At 33.7% G+C, this 26,400-nt stretch overlaps 9 protein-coding genes and 2 pseudogenes across 11 annotated transcripts, besides 5 other annotated features; 5 read left to right on the top strand and 6 right to left on the bottom strand.

Moving 5' to 3' along the window:
- Nucleotides 1-3,709: part of a mobile genetic element that runs on past the window's edge.
- TVAGG3_0918470 (protein of unknown function, DUF4106 family) lies at nt 117-653 on the bottom strand (the record flags this gene model as incomplete). Its single annotated transcript, XM_051252129.1, has 1 exon — nt 117-653. One exon carries the CDS (start codon nt 651-653, stop codon nt 117-119), a length of 537 nt encoding a protein of 178 aa, XP_051077703.1.
- TVAGG3_0918460 (protein of unknown function, DUF4106 family) lies at nt 1,030-1,440 on the bottom strand (the record flags this gene model as incomplete). The annotated part of the gene is made up of 1 exon (XM_051252128.1): nt 1,030-1,440. The coding sequence occupies one exon, from the start codon at nt 1,438-1,440 to the stop codon at nt 1,030-1,032; it is 411 nt and encodes a 136-aa protein (XP_051077702.1).
- Nucleotides 2,242-2,634, bottom strand: TVAGG3_0918450 (uncharacterized protein; the record flags this gene model as incomplete). Its single annotated transcript, XM_051252127.1, has 1 exon — nt 2,242-2,634. A coding segment is annotated over one exon (393 nt), but the record flags the coding sequence as incomplete, so codon positions are not given.
- A 1,462-nt stretch (nt 3,710-5,171) lies between the features above and the next one.
- TVAGG3_0918430 (protein of unknown function, DUF4106 family) lies at nt 5,172-6,000 on the bottom strand (the record flags this gene model as incomplete). Its single annotated transcript, XM_051252126.1, has 1 exon — nt 5,172-6,000. A coding segment is annotated over one exon (829 nt), but the record flags the coding sequence as incomplete, so codon positions are not given.
- Nucleotides 6,001-6,470: 470 nt separating this feature from the next.
- On the top strand, nt 6,471-7,699 carry TVAGG3_0918420 (annotated as a pseudogene). Its single transcript has one exon. A coding segment is annotated over exon 1 (1,229 nt).
- A 125-nt stretch (nt 7,700-7,824) lies between these two features.
- Nucleotides 7,825-8,156: a mobile genetic element.
- A 1,473-nt stretch (nt 8,157-9,629) lies between these two features.
- On the top strand, nt 9,630-10,655 carry TVAGG3_0918400 (uncharacterized protein; the record flags this gene model as incomplete). The annotated part of the gene is made up of 1 exon (XM_051252125.1): nt 9,630-10,655. The coding sequence occupies one exon, from the start codon at nt 9,630-9,632 to the stop codon at nt 10,653-10,655; it is 1,026 nt and encodes a 341-aa protein (XP_051077699.1).
- Nucleotides 10,656-11,001: 346 nt separating this feature from the next.
- Nucleotides 11,002-11,197: a mobile genetic element.
- Nucleotides 11,198-12,387: 1,190 nt separating this feature from the next.
- On the top strand, nt 12,388-12,906 carry TVAGG3_0918370 (uncharacterized protein; the record flags this gene model as incomplete). The annotated part of the gene is made up of 1 exon (XM_001299747.1): nt 12,388-12,906. The coding sequence occupies one exon, from the start codon at nt 12,388-12,390 to the stop codon at nt 12,904-12,906; it is 519 nt and encodes a 172-aa protein (XP_001299748.1).
- Nucleotides 12,396-12,906: a mobile genetic element.
- Nucleotides 12,907-12,946: 40 nt separating this feature from the next.
- TVAGG3_0918350 (uncharacterized protein) lies at nt 12,947-13,846 on the top strand (the record flags this gene model as incomplete). The annotated part of the gene is made up of 1 exon (XM_051252124.1): nt 12,947-13,846. One exon carries the CDS (start codon nt 12,947-12,949, stop codon nt 13,844-13,846), a length of 900 nt encoding a protein of 299 aa, XP_051077698.1.
- A 178-nt stretch (nt 13,847-14,024) lies between these two features.
- Nucleotides 14,025-26,400: part of a mobile genetic element that runs on past the window's edge.
- TVAGG3_0918340 (uncharacterized protein) lies at nt 14,294-14,728 on the top strand (the record flags this gene model as incomplete). The annotated part of the gene is made up of 1 exon (XM_001299748.1): nt 14,294-14,728. The coding sequence occupies one exon, from the start codon at nt 14,294-14,296 to the stop codon at nt 14,726-14,728; it is 435 nt and encodes a 144-aa protein (XP_001299749.1).
- Nucleotides 14,887-15,414, bottom strand: TVAGG3_0918330 (protein of unknown function, DUF4107 family; the record flags this gene model as incomplete). The annotated part of the gene is made up of 1 exon (XM_001299749.1): nt 14,887-15,414. The coding sequence occupies one exon, from the start codon at nt 15,412-15,414 to the stop codon at nt 14,887-14,889; it is 528 nt and encodes a 175-aa protein (XP_001299750.1).
- TVAGG3_0918320 lies at nt 18,103-18,925 on the bottom strand (annotated as a pseudogene). The gene has a single exon. A coding segment is annotated over exon 1 (823 nt).

The following is a 26,400-nucleotide window of genomic DNA, read 5'->3' as shown; positions in this document are numbered from 1 at the left end:
TTAAGGTTAGTTTACAATATCGTCCTTGAGGACTTTGTAAGTTTGTTGTTATAGAATTATATGACTCAGGGTTTTTAGTCGTAATAGTATAAACCATTATGTCTTCTGCCATTTACTTAGCAAATAAATTTTAATGAAATGTTGTGGTCGTCAAATATTTTTATAACGTCTGGGAAACTATATTTTAAGTTCAACGTTTCACCTCCTTTCATAACGTATATCTTGTCAATGACATTATATGAAACACCACAGCAACTAATGTCGGGTTCTATTTCTTTGATGTTTATATCGTCTGCCTCTGTCAAAAGTTTCAATAGTTCTTTCAAAACTTCATGAGGTGCAATGACATATGAGTTCACTTTTACAGGGTTGTGTTCGACCAAGTTTAACATTATACTTAAAGCTTGACAAATCTTCTCCTGAGTTTGAAGTTTGTCTTTCAGTTGTTGGTAGTCGTTTCGAATATCTGCAACAGAACTTAAGTCTCTGCTAACTTCAGGATATGTTGGTTGTTCTTTTACAGGAACAATTGTTATACCATCTTCGTCTTCGTATGGTTTCCCCACTTCAACATCTCTGTCTTTGACATTGACAATAACACTTTGACTGTTTGTTTGAGTTGGTGAATTTAACTTCACATCTGCCACCGCCATTAAACCTTTTGAAACACTTACGCTTCTATTTTTCGGAAATGACATTTTACTTAGAATAAAAAGATGGACGTATTCGGATATCTCTTCGAATTGAAGCAGAACAAAGTTTACACACACAAACAATACAAATACATTGACAGAATAGTTCTTTATACAAACAATGGAAAATGTTATAGAATAGCAGTCTTTGCTGAACCAAAATATTTTCATAAAGCAAAGAAAGTTGGTATAACTGAAATGGTGAAAGTTCTTGAAGCAGACAAAAATATAACAACAAAACTTACAGATATTTCTAAAGGTAAGTTTATAATACAATATTATGTCAAAACTGGCGTACTGTCAATATTTGACGGAGAGAAGTCAGTTCAAGAACAACTTACTGACCTGCTGCCAAAATCTGCTCGATGGAAGCTGTCGTTATGCCAATCTGAGGAGCCCCAGCAGGTTTCATCGAACGAATCTTCAAAAGAGCATCTTCCGTGAAAAGTGCTATTGGTTTTGTAAACTTCTTTGCTCTCAATTCATCTGGACCGTCTCTGTCACCAGTATATTGTATTTGTACAGTACCAACAGTTGAAATACCACCCATAAAGTCTTCTGAGTCAGCAAATGGAATGCCAAGCCAAAAGTTTGAACGGTCTCCATTTGTATATTGAGTTTTTTGACCTCCTGTATGAGTCCATACTTTCACATATGGCATAATAGAACTTTGCATTTCAGGGTTAATGGTTGTTGTGAAGTTGTTGTTAAAGTTCATAGCATCTAATGTCAAGTTGTATGACCTCATATCCTCAACTGTAGAATATTCTTCTCTTGGATAATATTTGCCATCTATGTTTATATGATATTTAATACCAGGGTTGTAGAAACAAGAATAGTCATTTATAGTTCGTCTGAACAGTACAAACATAGTATCTGCATGTTTCATTGCAGTTGTTAAAGCAATATCTGTTCTTGCACCTGGGTCAGCACTTTGGTTTCCAACTTCACCTGCAAAGTCTTTGACAGATATTTGGTGTATAGGGAACATAAGTGGAACTGCAATATATTTGGCAGCTAAAGCATTTGAAATATCTGGGTCCAACATATAGACTGCAAGTCTGCTTTCTATTCTCTTGCATTCAAATTTTTCGCATGTGAACTTAACTGGGTCCCAAGCAGTTCCAGCAGCATTGAAATAATAGTTTACTTCATTGTTGAAGTTTGAGAAACCAAAGTCTAAGTCAACTTTGTCTTTGCAAAAGTCACAGAACTTGGCTCCACCAGTTCCAGTTACAGTAATAGTGAATGGGTCTTGTGTTGGTGCAATGACTAAGTTATTTTTGCTTGGAGTAAGTTCGATAGAAATTTTTCCTGCCCAGTTTGGCAAGTATCTTAAAAACCTGAAGATGAGGAAAGATGACAAAGGAACTCTAAGTTTCAGTTTTACTTTAGTGGCAGCAGTTCCATCTGAACCAGAAAGGTTAACATAAACTCCTGGAACGTTAGGGTCAAGTCTTCTTATTTTCTCAATAGTTGCATACTGGTCTGTTTGTTCTCTAGCTTGTGGTTGTACTGAGTTTCTCAAAGCGAACCATTCATAGTTTGCCCATGTTACTGTTTGAACTAAGTCAGAGTTAGAATATATCTTATATCCCATGAAAACTTCTGGAGCATATTGGTATCCGACATAGAAAATTCCATTGCAACCTTTCTTGTCAGACAACTTGGCAGAAGGTTTTATTTCAATGTCTTGTTCCACGTATAAGAATGAGTTGTCAATAGAAATAATATGAAACCTGTCGCAAGCAATATCTACTGTTGTTGAAGAACCTTCTCCAAACTCACCTACGTTTCCATAAGAAACAGCAGTTGTATATTCGTAAGTTCCAGGAACTATTTCTGACCTTCTAATGGCATTGTCGCATTCGTTATACCATTCGGAAACATTTCCGTTCATGGCATCCAAAACTGTTGGCGTTATATTCTGAGCGGCGTACATTTCATATGGGTAAAAATATAGAATAGTTGGATTTATGTCATAATAGAACCCACGTGGACCAAGCTTTACTTTCTTCCTGGCTGAGTTTTTAACTCTTCTTTTTCCTTCATTGCCACTACTTTCACTAGATGAAGTTACTTCTTCACTACTTTCACTTTGTTCTACTCTTCTCTTCTTCTTTGGTGTCGCTTTTGGTAACTTGCCCTCTGCTTCAAGTTGTTGCATCTTTGCCTCATGTTCACCTAGTATGTTGTAAATTTCCCATGTCCTTTTTGCCTTTGGGCTCTGGTCGCCCATCTCAGGTAACCTATATCCTAGAAAGATTTTGTCATAGTTTGTATTTGAGTCTTCGCGTATTGTTTGCATGACTCTTTCCTGAGTTTCCGGTTCAAGCTCTTCAAACAGAGCTTGTCCATATGGAATAAGCTCGTTTCCAAATATATGTTTTTGTAGCCATTCTGGTTTTCTTTCCATGTTACCAATAATATCTTTTGTGAATGGGAAAGCTTTTACCCAATTTTCAGTCTTGCGTCATTTATTTCTGTAGTTGGTTTTATTTTGTCAAGGAACATGTTTTTCAATACTAACATTTCATTTGGTACTGTCCATTTGAGTTTTCTTAAATATTCATCCCTTCTCGGTTCATTGTCTGCAAAGTAAGTTTTTATGACATTTTGTAAACTTTCGTTTGCAAGGTCATGTACAATAGGTTCTCTTCCTTCTTCTCCCTAACTTTCTTTCTAAACTCTTCACCAAATATACCATCTCTATGGTTCTGTGTAGTTCTTTGAGATAAATGTTCTAGAACGTCAGGTGTTATATTTCCATCAGCCATGTTCATTTCATACTGGTCCAAAATATCTGCATCTTTCATATCTTTCAATGGCATTAAAGCCGCGCTGAAAATACCAGCTATATCTGGTTCACCATTCACTTCCATTGCGTCTACAACTTCTTGGAATTGTGGTTGTAAGTTTATGAACCACCTATCCGGATTAGCTTTATGACCCCATCTCATTGTAGTTCCATAGTCTGCAGAAACAAAAGTAGGTTTGTTTCCATATTGGTTAGGTTCTGAATGAACTTTAAACAATGTTTCATTTCTATATGTTTTGTTGAAATTTAACCTTTTATTTTCACCGAGTTCAGCCAAAGATTGAACGTTTATGGTCGTAAGTAAAAAGGGTTGTTGTATTTGCGTACATTTTCTTTCAGTACTTCCATTCTATGCTGAATATTTTCATCTGTGTTGGAGTCTTTTGTATGTCGGCAAACATTTTTCGATATTCTTCTACTATGTCAGCCGAATTTTTCTTAGACTCTTGGAAAGATTCCATATTCCCTCATACTCTTGTTGAGGGTCAAGATTTTTCGGCTGTTCCAAATCTTCATCTAGTTCTGTGAAGTTAGTTTCCAAAGGAGGACTTGTTCGTTTCCTTCAGGCTCTTCTAGCTGTTGTTGCTGAACTATTTCTTCCATGTCTGGTTGTATCTGAACTTCTTCCTGTGGAGTTTCTTGTACCTCATCTGCTGGCATTTCATATATTCCGAGACCGTTTTTAACAAGTTCCCTATCTAAGTCATCCGCATTCATAACCTTTCTTCTTTCGTTCCGTCTCTATTTTTTACGCGTTTCATGAAGAGAGTTGAATTATCATTTAGCTCTGACACCAAATATCTCGGAGTAAATTCATCATGTCATTTGGATGATATGCTATTAAATCATATCCCTTAGCGAGCTTGTATTTTCCAGGTTTGAAATTATATCCCATTTGGTGCTGAGCCATAAAGCTAAATAGGTTCGGGTCAGTATTTCCTTCCTTGAACTTTCTAATAGCTTCTTTATATCTGTCACTAAAGTCAAGAGTATCTGGGTAACCATAATCTTCCTTAAGCATTTTTAAGAATTCTTGGTTTCCTTGTTCTCTACTTCTTTTATGTCCTTGCTCTGTTTGTGGTTGTTGTTGTGCAGGGTTTTGAACTGTTGGTTGCTGTGCTGGTGTTGTTGTTGTGCTGGATTTTGAACTGTTGGTTGTTGTGTGCTGGTTTTGAACTGTTGTTGTGTTGGATTTTGAACTGTTGGTTGTTGTGTTGGTTTTGGTGCATGCCTGTGTCTGTGTCCATGTGACGATGTAAATGTTTTAGGTAGTCCTGGTGCAGGTGCTTCTCTTGGAGTTTGGTGGTTGGTGTAGTATATAAGTTCCACCAGCTGGCACATATGTTCCATCTGCAGCATAATGTCCTACCTGACTTTTCGTTTTAAGAAAGCATTTACTAGGTCTGTTTTGGTCTGTTGTAACTCTTTTTCTTGACTTTCCACAACAGTTGCTCTAACGGCGTCATAGGCACTTTGAACTGCCTGTCTCGTTGCTGCATCTGTTATTTTCGTCATATTTTGTGCTACTTCTCTTAACTCTTTGTCGAAACCTTCAGACTTCAGTTTCTTTCCAGATGAGAAGTCGTTCACTAGTTTCACCTTACTATGAAGAGCTTCGAAGGCGTTCTTAAAGTCAGCATTCATTAAAGCTTCATTTGAACTGTCTTCATCCGCTTGTATTTTTGTCCTTATTGACCCTATAAGTTGGGCTGCTTTAGCGTTGGCTTGGGCATCTAACCAGTCATTATTAGCTTTTATATATTCTGCGCTTTTCATTGCCTTTTGCATGGCTGCGTCGTTATTTTTACTTTCTTGTGCTAAGTTTTCATACTGTACGGTTTGGTTTTGCAACTGTAAAAGTTTTTCTGCCTTTACATTTGCTTCAACTTCTTTTTTATACTCATCGCTATCCATATATGTCTTCAGGGCTTTTTGTTTTATCTCTTCATCTTTCAGTACTTTATATTGAGTAGTATGGTTTTTCAAATTTATAACATCTTGTTCCATTTTTGCTACTTCTGCTGCTTTTTCTGACACTTTTTTCGCATATTCCTCTGTACTTAGTTCTTTCAGTTGTTCTTCTTTCTTCTTTTTCTCTACGTTTAACTCATTGAGTTTCTTTGTGTGTCTGTCATATTCTAGTTTCTTTTCGTTTTCACTTATTTGTTTCTGTATGTCTATGTTTGACTTTTTGACATCTGTTATTTGATTTTTGAGTGAACTCAAATTCATTTGACTTTGAGGGTTATAAGCTGTTCCGTCTGCAGCTCCACCATAGCCTGCCATTTTCGCTAAAAGTGCCGCTCTTAAACCTCCACTCTGTGCACCAATAACTCGGTTTAAAAGCATAGGGTTGCTTGACATTTGTTGCAACATAGTGGGGTCATTCATCATTTGTTGTTGCAACTGTTGTTGTGGTGTCAGTTTTACTATTGGATGTTTCAATGCTCCCTTCCTCTTACGTATATTCTTACGTAGCTTACGTGGCATTTTAAGTGAAGTTAAAAAGCGGTTTTTGACAGATGTTTATATGACACTTTTTGTTCAGCACAAAAAACTACTCGGTCAAAGTGTTGTCAGTTTTGTAAAATAACCGTCCTATCTCATTCTATAAGGGGAAAAGGCTTCTCAAAGTATACTTCCTTGGAACGCCTGTAACTTTTCCTGTAGCGACGATAGACCCTTACTTGTCCGGACAAAGTTATACTATTTTGAGTGCTCTACAAAAAAGTCAACGGCGACGACTCTCAAAAACCGTTGTGTAAAAAGTTTTACCGTTGGACAAAAAAGTATATATAGAAAACAAAAAACGTTTATAGTTCATTCAATATTTGAGATGGAACGGTTTGCCAACGGTAACTATTAATAAAATAAAAAAATAGAGGGGGTTACCGTTGACGAAAACGGTTTATTTTAAACTTTTCTATGAGTAGTCCGAAAAAAACAGTTTATTTTTCATAATGGAAGGAAGAAAAAGTGTCGCAAACAATTCGTCGACTACCTCTGCAGTTAAAGTTCCTACAACTTATGTCTCACCATTCTCAAAACCCTTACGACCTCCTATAATACCAAAGCAACTTCCTCATACAATTCAAGACAAATTGTTGGACAATATGCATTTGCACAAAGAAACAGCTCAGCCAACAGGTCAGGCAACAACAACTATCGGAACAGAAGCATTTTCAGAAGAAGTTCATACCAATCAGACTCCAATCGAACATACAGAAACACAACCACCCGAAAATACAGAAACACATCCAATCGAACATACAGAAACACATTCTGCAATGACCACTAGGTCGCAAACACGATATCTCGCCTTTAGCAAACAATTTAAGTCTCAAATTCAAGACACACAAGATAGCGACACTCCTCTTTCAGAGAAAGTTCGTAGAAAATACGCAAAGAAAAGGTTAGAATTGTTAGATAAGTTAAATGAACAGTGGGGTTCAGAAGACAATCGAGATTATAACGAGATGTTTCAAGCTGTCATGGATGCCATTCAGCCTCTTGAAAACGAAATCAAAGACCCTGGCGTACTTGTTGACATGTTTGCTTCATATTTACCCGTTACTGCCAATCTCATAGCGTTGCAAGCTATTGACCAGTTCATTCACTTGTTTCCAAAGAACTTGCAGAAGCATTTACAAGAAGTTAAAATTGCTGAATTTGTCCGTTTATATCCAAATTCATACAATTATTTGGAAGAATTGAATGAACATGGTGAAAGGTCATTCTATTTATATTTCTACACAAAAGACAACCAGTCAAAACGACTATACTGCATTGAACCTATGCCTCAATTCTAGACAATTTCCACGTTATAACAACTGTTGCTTTAGATATTCCTGCCAGAGTTCCATATGGAGGAACAGTAACTATCTCAAGCTTTCCCAAGGGCTATAAAGGAAAGCCTCTCACAATTGCAAAATTCACACACAGCAGTTGCCAATTTGTTCAAGATGTCGAGTTCCATTTCCTCAACAATACGACTTTCATCATAGAGACTCCTCAAGAAGGTATATACAAAGTTTTCATCGCAGGATTTGTTGCTCCCAATGGCGAAGAAGAAGTCGAAGAAATCCTCACCTCAGAGAGCGAAGAAGAAGAAGTCGAAGAAATCCTCACCTCAGAGAGCGAAGAAGAAGAAAATTTCCAAGACATTCAAGATTCAGAATATACCGAATAAAAAAAACAATTTAAGACTAAAAATTTAATTTTATTATAATATTTTTATTTTTTTCATCTGGTCTTTGTATCATTCCTCCTCTAGTTTCTTAGGGGCTAGAGGCGCAACGCGCCTGGAAGCCCCACTACTTTTTTTTTTTTTTAAGAAATGAGTGAATCAAAATTCGTGACTGTGAATCAATTAATGGATAAACTTTCACCAATTCTCACCCAGGTTAAACAAGTAGACGTTTATTTTGATGATTGCGTACAAAGTTTATTTGGTAAGTTTAATATTAAACCTATTGCTTTTGCATTTGATGGTAAATTAATCGAAAATTCAAAAATTTGGGAATTAATTCCGGATATTGAATTTATAACAAATATTAAGGATAAATGGTTTAAACAACAAAACCACCTCACTAAAGTTCTTTGTAGATTAATGATTAAAACTGAGGAAAAAGAATTTAACGGGTTTAAATATCATCCATGTAAAATTTTAGAACTTGGTAACGAAAAACTTCAGAAAAAATTAAACGAAAGACTATCAAAAGATAAAGTTGAAAGAGTAAATAAACTCGCTAAAGGTAATGGTAATGATGAAGAAGAATTTGATGAGTTCAACATTGAACTTTAAGAAACTAATGATTATTTGAATTTATGAAATCAATTATTTGATTCATTCTTTCTTCAATCTCTTCTATTCTTTTTGTTAAATCATTAATTTTCATTAATGAGGTGATTCTTGATTGAGGAATAGATTTCAAACTAACCACTCCTTTTATTTTTGAAATTTTGAATCCATCAACTTTAAACATTTTATTCAATTTACATGTTGTCAATTCTTCAAATATTTTTTTATTATTAGCATAATAGTCATTAAATTCTTCAACAGATGAAAAAATTTTTATTTCAGTAATTGGTTTAACAACGTTTATTTTTTGTTGAACATTTTCACTTTCATTTATTTCTTCCTCCTCTGTTTCATTTATTTTTAAAATCGGTTTCATTTATCATTAAATAAAAATTAGAATATAAGTGATGAAATATATTTTTTAATTAATATTAAATCAGAAATGGCGGCAGGATTCTTTAAAAAATTATGGGATGGAATTAAGAAAGCTGCGGGTTGGGTTCATAAAAAGATTATTAAACCCGTTGCAAACTTTTTGGCACCAGTAGCGAAAACGGCAGGAACTATCATAGGTGGAGTATTAGGTACTAAAGCAGGTAATCCGGCGATGGGAGCACAAGCAGGTAACGCAGTTGGTGGAATTGCTGAAGGAATACTTAATAAAATAGGAGGTAGATAGTGGAAAAATAAATATGAGATCTTATGGATCATCTCGCCGCTTAGCGGCTTAAAATTATTTTTATCTTAGTATCGGTTGAAGTCTTTGATAAACTTTTTCTCCTTTATTTAAAACTTCTCTTATTGGGGCAGCTTTTGGTGTTATTGATTCAGCAACGTCACTAATTGCTTCTTTATTCTTAAATATCCAATTTGCCCCCTTCTTCAATGTTTCCCAAACTTTACTCGCTCCTCTTTTTTACTCTATCCCACAGTTTCTTAAATATACCTGCAGCCATAGTTGATTATTTCATTAAATTAAAAATTCATTTTCATCTTTTAATTTTGATTTTTTATTTATTAATAAATGACGACTAACTATTTGGTGCCAAACACTAAACCGATTAATGGAAATGTGTTTCATTCATTCGAAAAGATAAATGAAATATTCGCAAAGAATGACGGTAGAAGATATTATAGAGAACTTGAAAGTTCATGCTATGACTCTGATGCTCCATATTTTGATGATAAACAAACTCATTTAAGAATTACAAATCCGGCTCATGATGTGAACCAATTAGGTGACACATATATTAAACGCAAAGTTAAAGCAACTCTAGTTTCAAATAAAGCTTTCACATGCGATGCCGCTTTTAAATGCATGCGTTTATTCGTTGGTTACAAATCATCAAATCAAAGCTTTAAACAATTAGAAGTAGAAACCGAAAGAGGTGATGCCGGTTATCTTCAGATGGATTGCGCCCGTGAATCTTTCGCATTTGCAACATATAAACCAAAATCAGAAAGGAAAGTTAAAAAGTTTGTTCATTCGTTATATAATAATGTTCAAAAATATGATAACTCAGTATGTGGTAAATATATTGACCCTTCAGAAGTTTTCAAGAAAGCAAATGAAGAAGTTGATGTCACTTTTGATATGATTATTCCGGTAAATGATTTGTTAGCATTTCAGGCGTTCGATGATTATCCTAAATCATTTGGTGATATCATTCTTAAATATTATGTTTTCAGGGATACTTTAGTATTTTGTCAGGTTGACCCGTTAAGAGTTGCTGATTTACAAAATTACGTTTATGAAAAGATAACTGATGAAAATTATGAAAAGATTATGAATCATGTTTATAAATATGATCGCAAATTCCAACAAATCGGACTTCCTACCAAATTAATTACAAGCTTAGCCGCTACATCTGCTGACGCAACAGTTGATGACGTTATTATTTCATGCACAAAGATGGAAGTTTTAGAGGATAAATGCATTACACCAGGATACGGTTTAATTGAAGAATCAGTTAAAGCACTACCACGTTTATTCAGTAAGGAAGATCCATTCATGATTCCAGCTCAACATATTGACGTTCGTTCACTAAATGGAGGTTGCATCACTCCTGAAGGTATCAGCTCAGATTTCTCATACGCTCTTCATAATGTTGATGGATTAGAAACTTTCAACTCACAAGTTACAGTACAAGTGAAAGCTTATCCAATCATTCAGGGTGAAAATGACACTTACTGTTCAAAGGTGACAAATCCTCCTCAGGTTTGGTTTACTAGGACTACATATTGGACATGGACACCGGATGAAGGTTTGAAATATCATCCAACAGGTACACCACCACAGTATAGAAGTTCATATGATGAAATATTGATGAATAGAAATGTTTAAAATTATAAATTTATTTTTGATTAAATGGATTTAAATTCATACACTCCCTATGAAGAATTAGCAGGAGTATATAATACATACGTAGATGATATGATTAATGAAGCATTGAGTGATAATAGAAATGCTCTATCTAAGGAAAAATTAATGAAAATTCTATATTCTGAATGTTACTTAAATTCAATCACTGCAGCAATTGGTAAACAAAATAAAGGTAAAACATTAACGATATTAAAACAAATTATCATTATTGCTAACACTTCACCCTATTCACACGTGTTAATTTATATCAACCGTTCAGGTTCACCTTCAGATGATACATTTGAATCTTTAAAGCATTTAATCAAAATTCTAGGGCTGTACAAGATTTAAAAAAACATTGCCGGGTTACCGTAGAGGCCTAAAAAAATCGCGCCTCGGCGGCAAGCCGCCTCGGCATTAAGAATGCGCATCTAAATTTTTATATGTCCTTCTTTCTTTTATTTTTCCCTTCCCTTTCTTTTCTTTTTCTTTTTTTTCCCTCCTCTTGCTCTCATTTACCTTTTTTTTTCCTTTTCTCATCATTTTTCAAAATTTTAAATTTTTATCAAAAATCTTGCCTATAAAAGCAGACTATGGAACCTTTTAATGCCTCTTAATCAATATTATACAGCATAAAGCATATTAAATGAAAGTAATTACGTATAAATTTATTTTATTATCTTATTTATTAATTCTTTAGCATGTATTGTTTAATATTAACTTTTCTGTACATTAAATATGATATCTCCAAAGTATGAATGCCTTGTAACGAAACGAAAACTTAATTTTATGTTGAATATTTGTCACAAACATTAGATTATTAAAATATATGTTGGATATCCCTTAGTATGAGACTTCATGACTCTTGTAGTCTAACGTGAGCTTTGGATTGCAAGCTCTGTGGTTAACGAACATAAATTAATTGTAAAGTTTTCAAAATTTTTCATCGTTTCTATCAGCATCTATTTTTCCTTTAAAATAATATATTTGTATGAATACAATATTTAGTAATTTTTTTATTTCCCATAATTTCATTCAAAATTTCAGAAAAAATTAATTTCTATTCAATATTATTTCAGCTTCAAAACACTTCATTCTTATAGATGTTGATTCACTAAAGTGTGATACTCAATGTCTTATTTCAATGAAAATTGTTCTGCAAATTTATTTCACTTTTGACCTCACTTTTTCCGTAATTCAATTTTTTACTTTTAATATTTTAGATCTTCATAATATCATTTGAAAAATTAACCATATAAAAAAATCAAGTTAACAATTCACTTTTTCCGTAATTCAAAAATCAAAAATATAAATAATATATCTTTTTATCAAATATTATTATTATATTCTATGAAAAATGAGGTCCGGAAATTTTGCGGATTCCCGTAACTCAATTTTACGGAAAAAGTGCAGTAAACTATTCAAAATACGGAAAAATTGGTGTAAACTAATGATTTTACGGTAAAATCACGGAAAGTCCCGGAAGAATATATGTGCCTATATAAAATTATACAAAAATGAATCAAACGCATTTTAAAAGATTGTTCTTGTATTATAAATGCTATTCGCAGATTTATTAGTTGAAGAAAATTACCAAATTTTTGCCGATTTACAAAAAATGATTTACAAAGCATATTTTTATAAGGCTTTAAAAATCTTTAAAATGTGACCGGTGACGGAAATCCATGGTAACCAACCGCGGTTCCCGTTTGGAATGCCATACAAAACTCCAATTATTTATTTATCACAAGAAGAAGCAGAAGATTATTTAAAAAACTTTTTAATGTATAAAGAATTATATAATACAATCAAGAAGCAAGGATTAGAGGATAAAATTATTGATAAACAACGGGATGAATTATTTGAAACACTTTCTATTTCAAATTTTGATAGAGAATTTTTGCATTCACTCATTTTTCTAGATGATGCGGTGAAATCAAAACTAATAACAAATGAGAAATCATATTTTAATCAGTTATTAACTCAATGTCGACACATTCAGTGTTCATTCTTCATGGCTGTTCAATACTTCAAAGCATTAAGCACAAACATTAAATCAAATCTATCAACCCTTTTCATTTTCAGTGGGTTTAGTCGTCAACAGTTGAACGTTATGCTTTATCAAGTGAATTTACCAATGAGCATTAATGAACTTTACACACAATATCAGCAATTAGGTGAACATGGAAAAATAATAGTTGATTTAAATAAAGGAAGTGTTAAATTTGATTAACTTTTTATAATTAATTTTTATTTTTTATTTATAATTAAACATGACAGAAATAGCAAATCTTCTACAGGTTCCATTAAAACAAGGAACAAACAAAAAGGGTGCATATAATAGAACTATGAAAGTTCCTGATAGAATGAAAGAATTAGTTTATATTGTTGCTGGTCTTCAAAAAGATGTTAAACAAATGAGAAACGTTTTAACATTACCAGAAGCTCAAGCATATACCAAACGTCAAGGTCCAAATTGGGAAGCACACGAAGCAGACATTACGGGTCCAAATGGAAAACCTGATGGTATAAATGAAGTTTTCGTTACTGATGGTCAAGGTAATATTAAAGTCATAAATGGTTATAAATTAACTATAACTGATTATCCTAAACGTAAAGCATATAATGAACGTTATCCTATGCAATTTGATGAAAATGGAAAAGCTGTTAAACAATACATTGGAGAAGGTGAAAATGGTCCAATTAATTCATACCGTTATAATCCATATTCTTATTTCAATGAAGAATTAAATGCTATTGAAGAACGACCGGATGGATTACCACGATATTCTAACCAGTTTGATGGTCAATATGCAAATATTAGACCTGAAATTTCAGCTAAGAAATTCTTTAAAGTTGCTTTATTCGATCCAGTTTTCGCAAATGTTAAAGATGAACTTAAACATCAATTCCAACCAATTATAGTAGCAAGAATTGCATCAGGTGCTTTATCTCAAGCATTCAAAGATTTAATTAAGAAACCATTATATCAGCAACGAGGTTTAACTTATGATTTAGTTAAGGAATCAGATAAAAGAAAATTTGAGAAATCAGATGATTATAAGAATGCAATTAATGAATATATTCGGTCTATTAATTACAATGAACCAGCTAAAAATCAACTTCAAGAACAAATACAGGGAATAATAGATTCAAAACTTCCAGCAAAATAAAAGTTTAAATATTTTTTTTATTCGAATATAAATGAGAAGACGTTTCACTAGTCAAAAGAACACTAACGCAAAAGCAGAGATTACGGTTGGTTATAACGTAAATGATGATAAATCACGAATTATTCAAAATGTTAAAGTTAATGTTAGCCCTGAATTAACAAGGTCAGCAACTCAACCAAGTTAGTATGACTATCTTCAGTACTGTGGCACTGCGCGCCATCTTACCGAAGATATGTCAATCTGACACTTTACAAAACCGTTAACGTATATTTTACAACACAACCATAACACCAACTTAACCTTAAATATTTACAAAGCCGCCAATCACTAACGACTTCACTAACGACTTCACTAACGACTTCACTAACGACTTCACTACCATCCTCACTAAATAAAAAATAACCTTATTTTATTTATTTTCCAACTTTTTTATTTCATTACAAAGACATGTCCGACTATATTTACTATGACTCTTTCCCAGAACGTTTCCGTGAACTATTCAAAACTCAAGTAAAACTGAGAAACATGCATTTTAACAAAGACAGACCCATTGACGATGAAAGAAACCCTGAATATATTACAATCCCTTATGACGCAAAGTTCATTGCATACATTCCTTATGGTCGCAGAGGAACGAAAACTATTTCAACAAAGAACAAAAATTATTTCTGGAGCGATGAAGAAAATTGCCTTATCTACATAAATGCATACTTAAATAAAGCTACATATTGTACAAAAGAAGGTTGGACTGGATTTGAGCTCTACATATACGACGACGATGGAAACAGACGTTGTGTATACCCATACGATAATATGTACCATTGTTTTCATCAAGCATTAAACGAATACATAGTCAGTAAGGGTCTCATTCCTGTTGAGTAGAAATGTTATATTTTTGTTCTGTCATTTATATAAAAAATAAACTTAAAAATTAATGATATCACCACCCTCACGCGTATGAAAACATAGCACAAAAATAAATTTAGGTGAAGTGGTGAGATCTCACCTCTTTTTTCACCTCTTTTTTCACCCTGTTGAATTCATTGCTTTATAACTCTCTTCCTTGATTTCTTTTTAGTTGCTTTCTTAACATCTGTCTCCAACTTGACTGTCTTTCTTCTTCGTCCGTAATGATACCAATTACTTCCACCAGTCAATGGGTCAAATGGTCTTTCGTAAGGGTTTCCATACATTCCATAAGGTCCGTATGGATAAACCGCTGGTGGAGAAGAAACATTTTCTTTAGTTCCATCGACTCTATTTAAATGCATTGTTTCACCTTTCATCTGGTCATTAAAGTCTTTTGCGTGTTTTGCAAACTCATCGTCCTTTCCTAAAGCATTTTCTGACTCAGTCGCAACCAAATTGGATGCTTTATTTATGAGCCCTATTTTATTTAATCTTAACTTCTTTGCAACCCAGCCTCCAATCTTTCCTTTATTTGCATCTAATGTCTTTGAAACCCTTCCTCCACTCATTTTATTTACTGCGTCATAAGCTCCAAGTGCTTTTGCTCCAAATGCTAATGCTTTTGTTCCCATTGCGCCTAAAGCTGCCCAAGCTACCATTTACACCATATTAAAATCATCTCTCTTCAATATTATCTCATAAAAGTTCTCGATGGTAACATTCCACGAAGGTCATCTATTGACATCTTTGAGTCACTGAATTTAAATATTTTCTTAAAGCAATCGTCATTATCTAACCATGCAATAGCTTTGAAGTTTTCATTTGAATATACATCTGCTTCATTAAATGTAAATCCTGACTTCTTTGCAGAGATGACTTTAAAATCTATTGAGTTTGTTTCAAAATTATATGCTATGGTAACTTCTGAAGGTAATGGGTGTCCTTCTGCTATAAGTTGTTCTTTCAATACCGTTTGAAGCTTTGTGTTAAAAACTTTCATGTCATCTCCTGTATCTAAGTTCACATACACAGCAACAGGGAAACTATCTTGCTTCTTTGTTTCATCATTATATCTCAAAACATTAAAGTTCTTCAATAATATTGTTCTTCCTGCTGGAATACTTCGAACCTGTCTGATTTCAATAGCTTTCTCACCTCCTACATACTCTACCCAGTGTCTTGGATATTCATAAGTATACTGACTTTCTTGAATTTTGGTAGGTTTCATCATAACGTGTTCATAGTATATCTTTATACTCTTGTCAGTTAGACTCGGTGCTATGTTCTGAATATTTCTGACTTGCATTTTTAATGGAGATAAAATGAAGCATTTAATACATGATGTAGATGAAGACATGAATGAAACTACAGACAAACTTAACTCTTCTCTTATTCTTCCTTTCAGCAAAGATTATGAATTCTGTTCAAATGGTGTGTATTTCTTTTGTGGAAAGATGTGTTCAGGTAAGACATTTAACCTCATTCGTCATATACTCATAACAGAGCGTTTAGGAAACGACTCTTACTATGACCAAATCATTATATCAGCAACTTCAGACTCTATGGATTCAACAGCGAAAACATTCATGAGTAAAGTTCAAGCATCTGTCGTTAAAGTTCCAGATAGCGAACTCATTGAATTTCTTCAACGTTACATTCGACGTAAGTTAGTATGGCTAAGTTGGGTACGGCGGCACTGCGTTCCACCTTACCCAACTTAACCTTAAATATTTACAAAACCATCTGACACATAAACGACTTCACTAACGACTTCACTAACGACTTCACTAACGACTTCACTAACGACTTCACTAACGACTTCACTAACGACTTCACTAACGACTTCACTAACGACTTCACTAACGACTTCACTACCATCCTCACTAAATAAAAAATAACCTTATTTTATTTATTTTCCAACTTTTTTATTTCATTACAAAGACATGTCCGACTATATTTACTATGACTCTTTCCCAGAACGTTTCCGTGAACTATTCAAAACTCAAGTAAAACTGAGAAACATGCATTTTAACAAAGACAGACCCATTGACGATGAAAGAAACCCTGAATATATTACAATCCCTTAATGACGCAAAGTTCATTGCATACATTCCTTATGGTCGCAGAGGAACGAAAACTATTTCAACAAAGAACAAAATTATTTCTGGAGCGATGAAGAAAATTGCCTTATCTACATAAATGCATACTTAAAAAAGCTACATATTGTACAAAAGAAGGTTGGACTGGATTTGAGCTCTACATATACGACGACGATGGAAACAGACGTTGTGTATACCCATACGATATATGTACCATTGTTTTCATCAAGCATTAAACGAATACATAGTCAGTAAGGTCTCATCCTGCTGAGTAGAAAATGTTATATTTTTGTTCCCACATTTATTTAAAAATTAATGATATCACCACCCTCACACGTATGAAAACATAGCACAAAAATAAATTTAGGTGAAATGGTGAGATCTCACCTCTTTTTTCACCTGTTTTTTCCCTGTTGAATTCATTGCTTTATAACTCTCTCCTTTCTCCAACTCTTCTAGCTTCTCCTAAGTTTAGCAATGTTGTCTCACTCTGAAGTTTAATCTTTCTCAAAATTCCTTCTTTATCTAATGGTTGCTTTATCTTTCTAAACTGAACCTCTACCATCCTTCATAGTATTGAATGTAAAAACCTTCTGGAATAGTTCCTGATTTAATGTATTCTACCAAAAACTTTTGTTTCATTGCTTCAGTGACTTTATTTGTCATTTCAATCAAAGGTGAAGCTAGCACAGCGATAATGGATTTCATGACTTTTTTAGTTTCATGCAATCTTAACAGATAGCCTTACAAGTACTTCCAGTGTCCCTAGCTGTCCTCCTTTTTATATAACTCCATGACATTTATAATCTCGCGAACTTAACTAACAGGTAGCATAACAGATTAAAATCAGATGAGGTTTTGAACCAAAATTTCTAAGCAACGTTGTCAAGAATTTGAGGAACTAGGGACAGAGTGTGGCAAAGTCCAAGATTTAATTTATCTTCATCTGTTCATCAGCTATCTCATCTAATATGCCAATTTTTATTCATAACTCGTGGCAAACTCACTAACTTTCATTATGTTCATCTGCATGCTTCATCTGATAGAAAGTATGACTTTCATTAACGTCTGTGAGATAATGAAAACTACTAGGGACAGAGACCATGGCAAAGTTTATGACTTTCATTATTTCCAGAACTTAATGAAAACTACTAGGGAACAGAGACCATGGCAAAGTTCATGATTTAATTTATTCTCTCACTAACAACAAATACAAAACTCCAACACTAACGACAAAAATAAATGTCCTCACTTCTTAACAAAGTAATATGTGCTTCTTACACCACCATAGCTCAAACGTTTCTTTTCAAACATCGATTGAAACTTATTTTGAGCCATTGGCTTTAGTCTCTTTTTCTTCAAATACGCCAAGAAATCTTCTTCACATCTTTTCACTTCATAGCCTTCTTTAAACTCCTCCTTGTTAAGTTCTATGAAATCCTTTATCTCATTCTTTGTTGCAATGGCTTCTTCACGAACGACATCATGAACTATTTCATCATTGCATTCATGTATGACCTCCACACTGTTCTCATGAACTATTTCATTATTGCATTCATGTATGACCTCCTCACTGTTCTCATGAACTATTTCATCATTGCATTCATGTATGACCTCCTCACTGTTCTCATGAACTATTTCATCATTGCATTCATGTATGACCTCCTCACTGTTCTCATGAACTATTTCATCATTGCATTCATGTATGACCTCCTCACTGTTCTCATGAACTATTTCATCATTGCATTCATGTATGACCTCCTCACTGTTCTCATGAACTATTTCATCATTGCATTCATGAACGACCTCCTTACTGTCTTTCATAAGCGTTTCAAAGTCTCCTTTACTCATTACTTCAATCTCATGCTGTTCACAGTAGTACTTAAACTCACTGTATATGTCTTTGTTGTATGTTATATTGCTTCCCATGTACTCCATGAATTTTTCAAGCACTTCCTCATAATTCACTGTTTCTTTCTTTCCACGACCTTCTAATAACATACTTGCTTCGTAAAATATAACTTCTTGCAGAACCGTCTCGCTTTCTACTTCTCTTCACAAATTCTCTCATCTTGCCCCAAATACATTTGAACTACATGCAAAGAATTCATTCTCCTTCGCAAATTCTTTATATCTTCTGTAGCACTCTGTACAATTCCATCGGATACAAACTTTTCATAGAACTCCTCGTAAACATTTGGTAAGGTGTTTTGTTCATTTCGATGAGTTCTTGTTTAGCCCTGTGAATGGTATCTTCCTTACATCAAATTCACTTAAATCTTTCTTCATGAAGTACGTCAGTAAGTTTGAATAAAACTCTTCATTAAAGCTTTCAATGAGATTTGAGAAATATTCGTAATTTCCTTTGTATCTGCTGCTTACGTCAATGACAACAAATCTTCTGTCGTCTTTGTCAATCTTTACTGGGTTGAAGTTGTTAGATATCATGATGATATTACAAACATTCTCTATCTTTCTTACTGGCTGACACTTCTGATTTAAGTCCAACTGAGTCTCTGTTACTATTGACTTTAGTGCGTCGTGGTTCATGACCTTAGACGTATCGCATGAGCTTAGTTCATTGCATACGATGAGCTTCATGTTCTCAATAGCAGCATTGAATCTACCAACCACATTCTCTATTGCCGTTATATTATTGTTGGCGTACTTGCTAATGAGCTCGCATAGAACATTACTAAGTACATTCTTACCAGTTCCTTGCTTTCCTATTAACAAAAGTACTGTTCCAGTCTTTCCACAAGGATTTTGAACGATGTAGGCGAACCAGTTCAAAACATACTCATAAAGCTCTTCATCCTCATTACATATGACATCGTGAACATGTTTCAAATATCCTTCAATAACGCTTTCATCTACTTCATTCAGTACCTCATACTCATATCCTCTGAAATAGCTGTAAATGTCATCTTTTCGTCAAAGAATCTCATGCCTGACTTCATAAGATAGTTCTTGTTCTGACCCGCTTCATAAATCATCAGTGCGTTCACATCCTTCTCCTCAATACGTCCTACATAAATACTCTTCATGAGCTTATTGAATTCCTTGCTATCTACTGACACAAGTGTTGTTGTGTCTCGTATTCCATCATAATCTTTCACTAGATATGTCATACGTGCTCCGTCAATAACAACAACACATCTTCTTAAGTCATTTATAACACTAGCTATGTCAATACCGTCCTCACTCATGTACTTATTTCTTCTCAAGTCCTTTAGTGTGAAAGTGTCTCTAAGTTCTATTTTCAAGCAATTCATTTACACATCCTTTGCAATACTTCTCTATAAAATATTTCTGTCGTTCTTTACTAAGTTTCTTAACAGCTCTGAAGAACCATGTTTTTGACTCAAACATCCTTCACAACTTCTCTCATTCATTCCTAGTTCTTTCATGTCATTATCTTCAACCTCTATGGTCTCATTGACTAAGGTCAAAGGGTTCTTAGTCATTGCTGGTCTTATCTGAAACAATGTTTGTGCAACAGGTTTAACTAATTCAGCAACGTCCTTCCTTAATATGAATAGCTGTTTCCACTCATCTTTGCTAACAGTTCTTTCATAACCACTGACAGTAATGATTTCATTTGCTGACCTTAGACACTTATGTTCTATCATTTGTATTGCTTTTGTGTAAGGCTTTCGTGAGCATAGGTTGTATATGTCATTCCTGCAATGTTCATTCATGCCAATAGTACTAAATCCTTTCTTTGCTGTTGAGTGCATAATATCCATTAGTTCCTGTGTTCGTATTGCTGTCTCATAAAATACAACAAGACCTTTGTCATCTATGACGTACTTACCGAAAACATTGCTTATATTCTTTAACCATGAAATAACATCCTCATTCATGCTGTCAAACATGAAGTAAGGTCTTACATACTCTTCACTTATAAGATACTCCACAAAGTACTTGTTAAGCTCTATGTCCTCGTGAGCGATTTCATTAGGTTTGATATTAGTTCCTTTTGTCATTGCTGTCATGTACTTCACTCTCATAGTTCCTTTCAATAGCGTAAAGTACTTCATTGTTTCATAACTGCTCTAAATTCTGTTCAAAATTCGTACAACATAACTTTTAACATTAGTGAAAGAACATGAGCGAAACAACAACATCTAACATTACAGAAGAAGTCAATGACAATGCCGATGAAAACATTACAGAAGGAGCTAGTGAAAATATTGACGAGTTCAGTGAGAAGAAGATATTGAGGACGTCAATGAGAACGTTAGTGGGGAAACAAACTCAATGGGAAACATTGAGAAATCATGAAGATTATGAGATTTGTACGACATATCCTTTTACTATTCGTCGAAAGAAAAACAAACATATTAAGAGTGAATGCTTAAATAATCATGGTTATATTGAGCTTAGTTTAAACAACAAAACACATTTAAAGCATAGAATTATTGCAGAACAGTGGATTGAAAATCCAAACAATTTGAAAGAAATAGACCATATAAATCATGATAGAACGGACAACAGAATCTCAAACCTTCGTTGGTGTTCTAAATCTGAAAACAATAGAAATAAAAGCAAGTATGGCGATATAGTTTATGAGTTCGTTGATGAAATATCTGACGAAGCTGTTGAAATAACAGATTATGGTAAGCATTCGTTTGAGTTCTACTACTATGTTGAGAATGAGGACGCATTCTATTATTATACAGGTCTTAACTATCGAAAACTTCATATAAACTTTACAAAAACAGGTGCTGCTTATGTTTGTATGATAGATACAGAAAACAAGAGAGTAATCTTATGCATAAACAAATTCAAACGCTTGTACGGCTTCATGTAGGACAAACATTATTTTTCAACACTAACGCCAACACGTAGGACAAACATTCATGACTAACATTACTGTATAACATAAATGTTTTGTCATGATTTCATCGTAAATGTTTTGTCATGACCTCATCGTAAATGATTTGTCAAACATGAACGTATATGTTTTGTCATGATTTCATCGTAATGAGTGTAAATGACCCAAAAATAATGTTTATGTTAGAATGTTAGATCTAACACCTTTTCTAACATGTTTTCTACCCTCTTGAATTTTCATACGGAATCTCTTCTCTCGGTTTTCCGAGGGAAGCAATCATATGAGGAAATTCTTCTAAAATTTCTTTTATCTGTTGGTTTTCAAACCAATGATATGCTTGCTTTGTAGAACGAAGAGTATTATAAGGCATTTTGTGAAGAATATAGCAATCGCCTGAATTCAGACGGTTGCTTTTTATACAAAATTCACACAGGAAAATTCTTGAGTTTTGGTTGAAAGAATACGGTGGAGCCAAAAGTGGCTCGACCTCAAAACAAACATTTTATGAGCTTACTAAGGCATTTATGAATGAATTCAAAGGTATTTGCATACATCCTGACCTCGTTCATTTTGTTGCTGAATGGTGCTCTGTAAAGTATGCATTTTATGTCAAAGATATTATGGACTCCATAGATAAGAAAGTTCATGAGAAGTTAGATGAAGAAGAACTCGAAGATACAGTAGAGAATGCAAAACATTTTTGACGAAGTGAAGATCTTCACTTCGTCAAAATGTGATGCAAAAACAAGCATTTATGAGCTTACTAAGGCATTTATGAATGAATTCAAAGGTATTTGCATACATCCTGACCTCGTTCATTTTGTTGTTGAATTCAGCAAAAATAATGTTTAGGGTAGATGGTTTTTAGGTGTCACTACGTCACCATGTCACCAGGTTAATTAACTTCTCTTAAAATTACTGACAACATGACATTTAGACAACAGTCCAGGAAATAAACTTCATCGTAAATGTTTTGTCAAGGTTTCATCGTATATGCTTTGTCAAACATGAACGTATATGCTTTGTCAAACATGAACGTATATGTTTTGTCAAACATGAACGTAAATGTTTTGTCATGATGCAAAAATAATGAGTTCATTTACTCACAATATTTTTGTACAAAATGTAAAGTATGGCGGTTTGAAACCGTCGGGAACCTTCACTTTTTTGACGAAGTGCAATTCTTCACTTCGTGTCAAAACTTCATCGTAATGAGTGTAAATGAACCAAAAATAATGTTTACGTAAATGTTTTCAGGTTATTCAATAATTAATTATTTTTGAAGAACTGAAGGTGTCACCATGTTACCATGTGCTACCAGGTTAATGAACTTCTCTGAAAAAATGAGACAACATGACATTTAGACAACAACACAGGAGGAAGGCATTTATGAATTATTTTTGAAGAACTGAAGGTGCTACCATGTTACCATGTGCTACCAGGTTAATGAACTTCTCTGAAAAAGTGTGACAACATGACATTTTGACAACAACACAGGAAATAAATGTTTACGTAAATGTTTTGTCATGATTTCTTCATCGGAATGAGCGTAAATCAGAAAAATAATGTTTAGGTGAAGAGTGAGATCTCACCTCTTTTCTCACCTCATTGAATTTCATGATTTCTTCATCGGAATGAACGTATATGCTTTGTCAAACATGAACGTATATGCTTTGTCAAACATGAACGTATATGCTTTGTCAAGGTTTCATCGTATATGCTTTGTCAAACATGAGCGTAAATGATTTGTCATGATTTCATCGTATATGCTTTGTCAAACATGAACGTATATGCTTTGTCAAGGTTTCATCGTATATGCTTTGTCAAAACTTCTTCATCGTAATGAGCGTAAATGTTTTGTCAAGGTTTCATCGTATATGTTTTGTCAAACATGAGCGTAAATGATTTGTCATGATTTCTTCTTCGTATATGCTTTGTCAAACATGAACGTATATGCTTTGTCATGATTTCTTCTTCGTAAATGTTTTGTCATGATTTCTTCATCGTAAATGTTTTGTCAAACATGAACGTAAATGTTTTGTCATGACTTCTTCTTCGTAAATGTTTTGTCATGATTTCTTCGTAAATGTTTTGTCATGATTTCTTCATCGGAATGAACGTATATGCTTTGTCAAACATGAACGTATATGCTTTGTCATGATTTCTTCGTAAATGTTTTGTCAAGACTTCTTCATCGTAAATGTTTTGTCGAAACTTCTTCATCGTAATGAGTGTAAATGAACCAAAAATAATGTTTACGTTCATGTTTTCAGGTGTCACCATGTCACCATGTGCTACCAGGTTAATGAACTTCTCTGAAAAAATGAGACAACATGACATTTTGACAACACAACAGGATTAATGAGGAAGGCATTTATGAAGTATTTTTGAAGAACTGAAGGTGTCACCATGTTACCATGTGCTACCAGGTTAATGAACTTCTCTGAAAAAGTGTGACAACATGACATTTTGACAACAACACAGGAGGAAGGCATTTATGAATTATTTTTGAAGAACTGAAGGTGCTACCATGTTACCATGTGCTACCAGGTTAATGAACTTCTCTGAAAAAGTGTGACAACATGACATTTTGACAACAACACAGGAAATAAATGTTTACGTAAATGTTTTGTCATGATTTCTTCGTTTATGTTTTGTCATGATTTCTTCATCGGAATGAACGTACATGTTTTGTCATGACTTCTTCATCGTAATGAGCGTAAATGACCCAAAAATAATGTTTAGGTGAAGAGGTGAGATCTCACCTCTTTTCTCACCTCTTTTCTCACCTCATTGAATTTTCATGATTTCTTCATCGGAATGAACGTATATGCTTTGTCATGATTTCTTCATCGTAATGAACGTAAATGATTTGTCAAAACTTCATCGTATATGTTTTGTCATGATTTCATCGTATATGCTTTGTCATGATTTCTTCATCGTAATGAACGTATATGCTTTGTCAAACATGAACGTAAATGATTTGTCAAGACTTCTTCATCGTAATGAGTGTAAATGATTTGTCATGATTTCATCGTATATGTTTTGTCAAGACTTCTTCATCGTAATGAGTGTAAATGATTTGTCATGATTTCATCGTATATGTTTTGTCGAAACTTCTTCATCGTAAATGAGTGTAAATGATCTAAAAATAATGTTTAGGTGAAGAGGTGAGATCTCACCTCTTTTCTCACCTCTTTTCTCACCTCATTGAATTTCATGATTTCTCATCGTATATGCTTTGTCAAACATGAACGTACATGTTTTGTCGAAACTTCTTCATCGTAATGAGTGTAAATGATCCAAAAATAATGTTTAGGTGAAGAGGTGAGATCTCACCTCTTTTCTCACCTCTTTCTCACCTCATTGAATTTTCATGATTTCTTCATCGTATATGCTTTGTCAAACAAGAACGTACATGTTTTGTCATGACTTCTTCTTCGAAATGATTTGTCAAACATGAACGTATATGTTTTGTCGAAACTTCTTCATCGTGATGAGTGTAAATGATCTAAAAATAATGTTTAGGTGAAGAGGTGAGATCTCACCTTTTTTCTCACCTCTTTTCTCACCTCATGAATTTTCATGATTTCTTCATCGTAATGCTTTGTCAAACATGAACGTACATGTTTTGTCGAAACTTCTTCATCGTAATGAGTGTAAATGATCTAAAAATAATGTTTAGGTGAAGAGGTGAGATCTCACCTCTTTTCTCACCTCATGAATTTTCATGATTTCTTCATCCTATATGCTTTGTCAAACTTCATCGTATATGTTTTGTCATGATTTCTTCGTACATGTTTGTCGAAACTTCATCGTAATGAACGTATATTCTTTGTCAAACATGAGCGTAAATGTTTTGTCAAGACTTCTTCATCGTATATGTTTTGTCATGATTTCATCGTAATGAGCGTATATGTTTTGTCAAACATGAACGTAAATGATCCAAAAATAATGTTTATGTTAGAATGTTAGATCTAACCTCATTTCTACCCTCATTTCTACCCTCATGAATTTTCATACGGAATCTCTTCGTAAATGTTTTGTCATGATTTCTTCATCGTAATGAGCGTATATTCTTTGTTAAACATGAACGTAAATGTTTTGTCATGATTTCTTCATCGTAATGAGCGTAAATGACCCAAAAATAATGTTTATGTTAGAATGTTAGATCTAACACCTTTTCTAACATGTTTTCTAACATGGAGGATTTCATTAGATATACACATTCTTCCTTCATTTCATTCTATACACAATTTACATCATAGACGATTTAATAGATATAATACTTTACTGGTTCATTAGATATAAACATTATTTGGTGAAAGTATCCTAAAAATATTTGTTGGACTTTAACTAAAATAATGTTTAGGGAAGAATGTTTATATCTAATGAACCAGTAAAGTATTATATCTATTAAATCGTCTATGATGTAAATTGTGTATAGAATGAAATGAAGGAAGAATGTGTATATCTAATGAAATCCTCCATGTTAGAAAACATGTTAGAAAAGGTGTTAGATCTAACATTCTAACATAAACATTATTTTTGGGTCATTTACGCTCATTACGATGAAGAAATCATGACAAAACATTTACGTTCATGTTTAACAAAGAATATACGCTCATTACGATGAAGAAATCATGACAAAACATTTACGAAGAGATTCCGTATGAAAATTCATGAGGGTAGAAATGAGGGTAGAA

The sequence above is a fragment of the Trichomonas vaginalis genome, chromosome I (genome assembly GCF_026262505.1).
Source record: "Trichomonas vaginalis G3 chromosome I, whole genome shotgun sequence".
In the NCBI taxonomy this organism is placed as follows: Eukaryota; Parabasalia; order Trichomonadida; family Trichomonadidae; genus Trichomonas; species Trichomonas vaginalis.
This window is presented reverse-complemented; position numbering and strand designations above follow the sequence as displayed.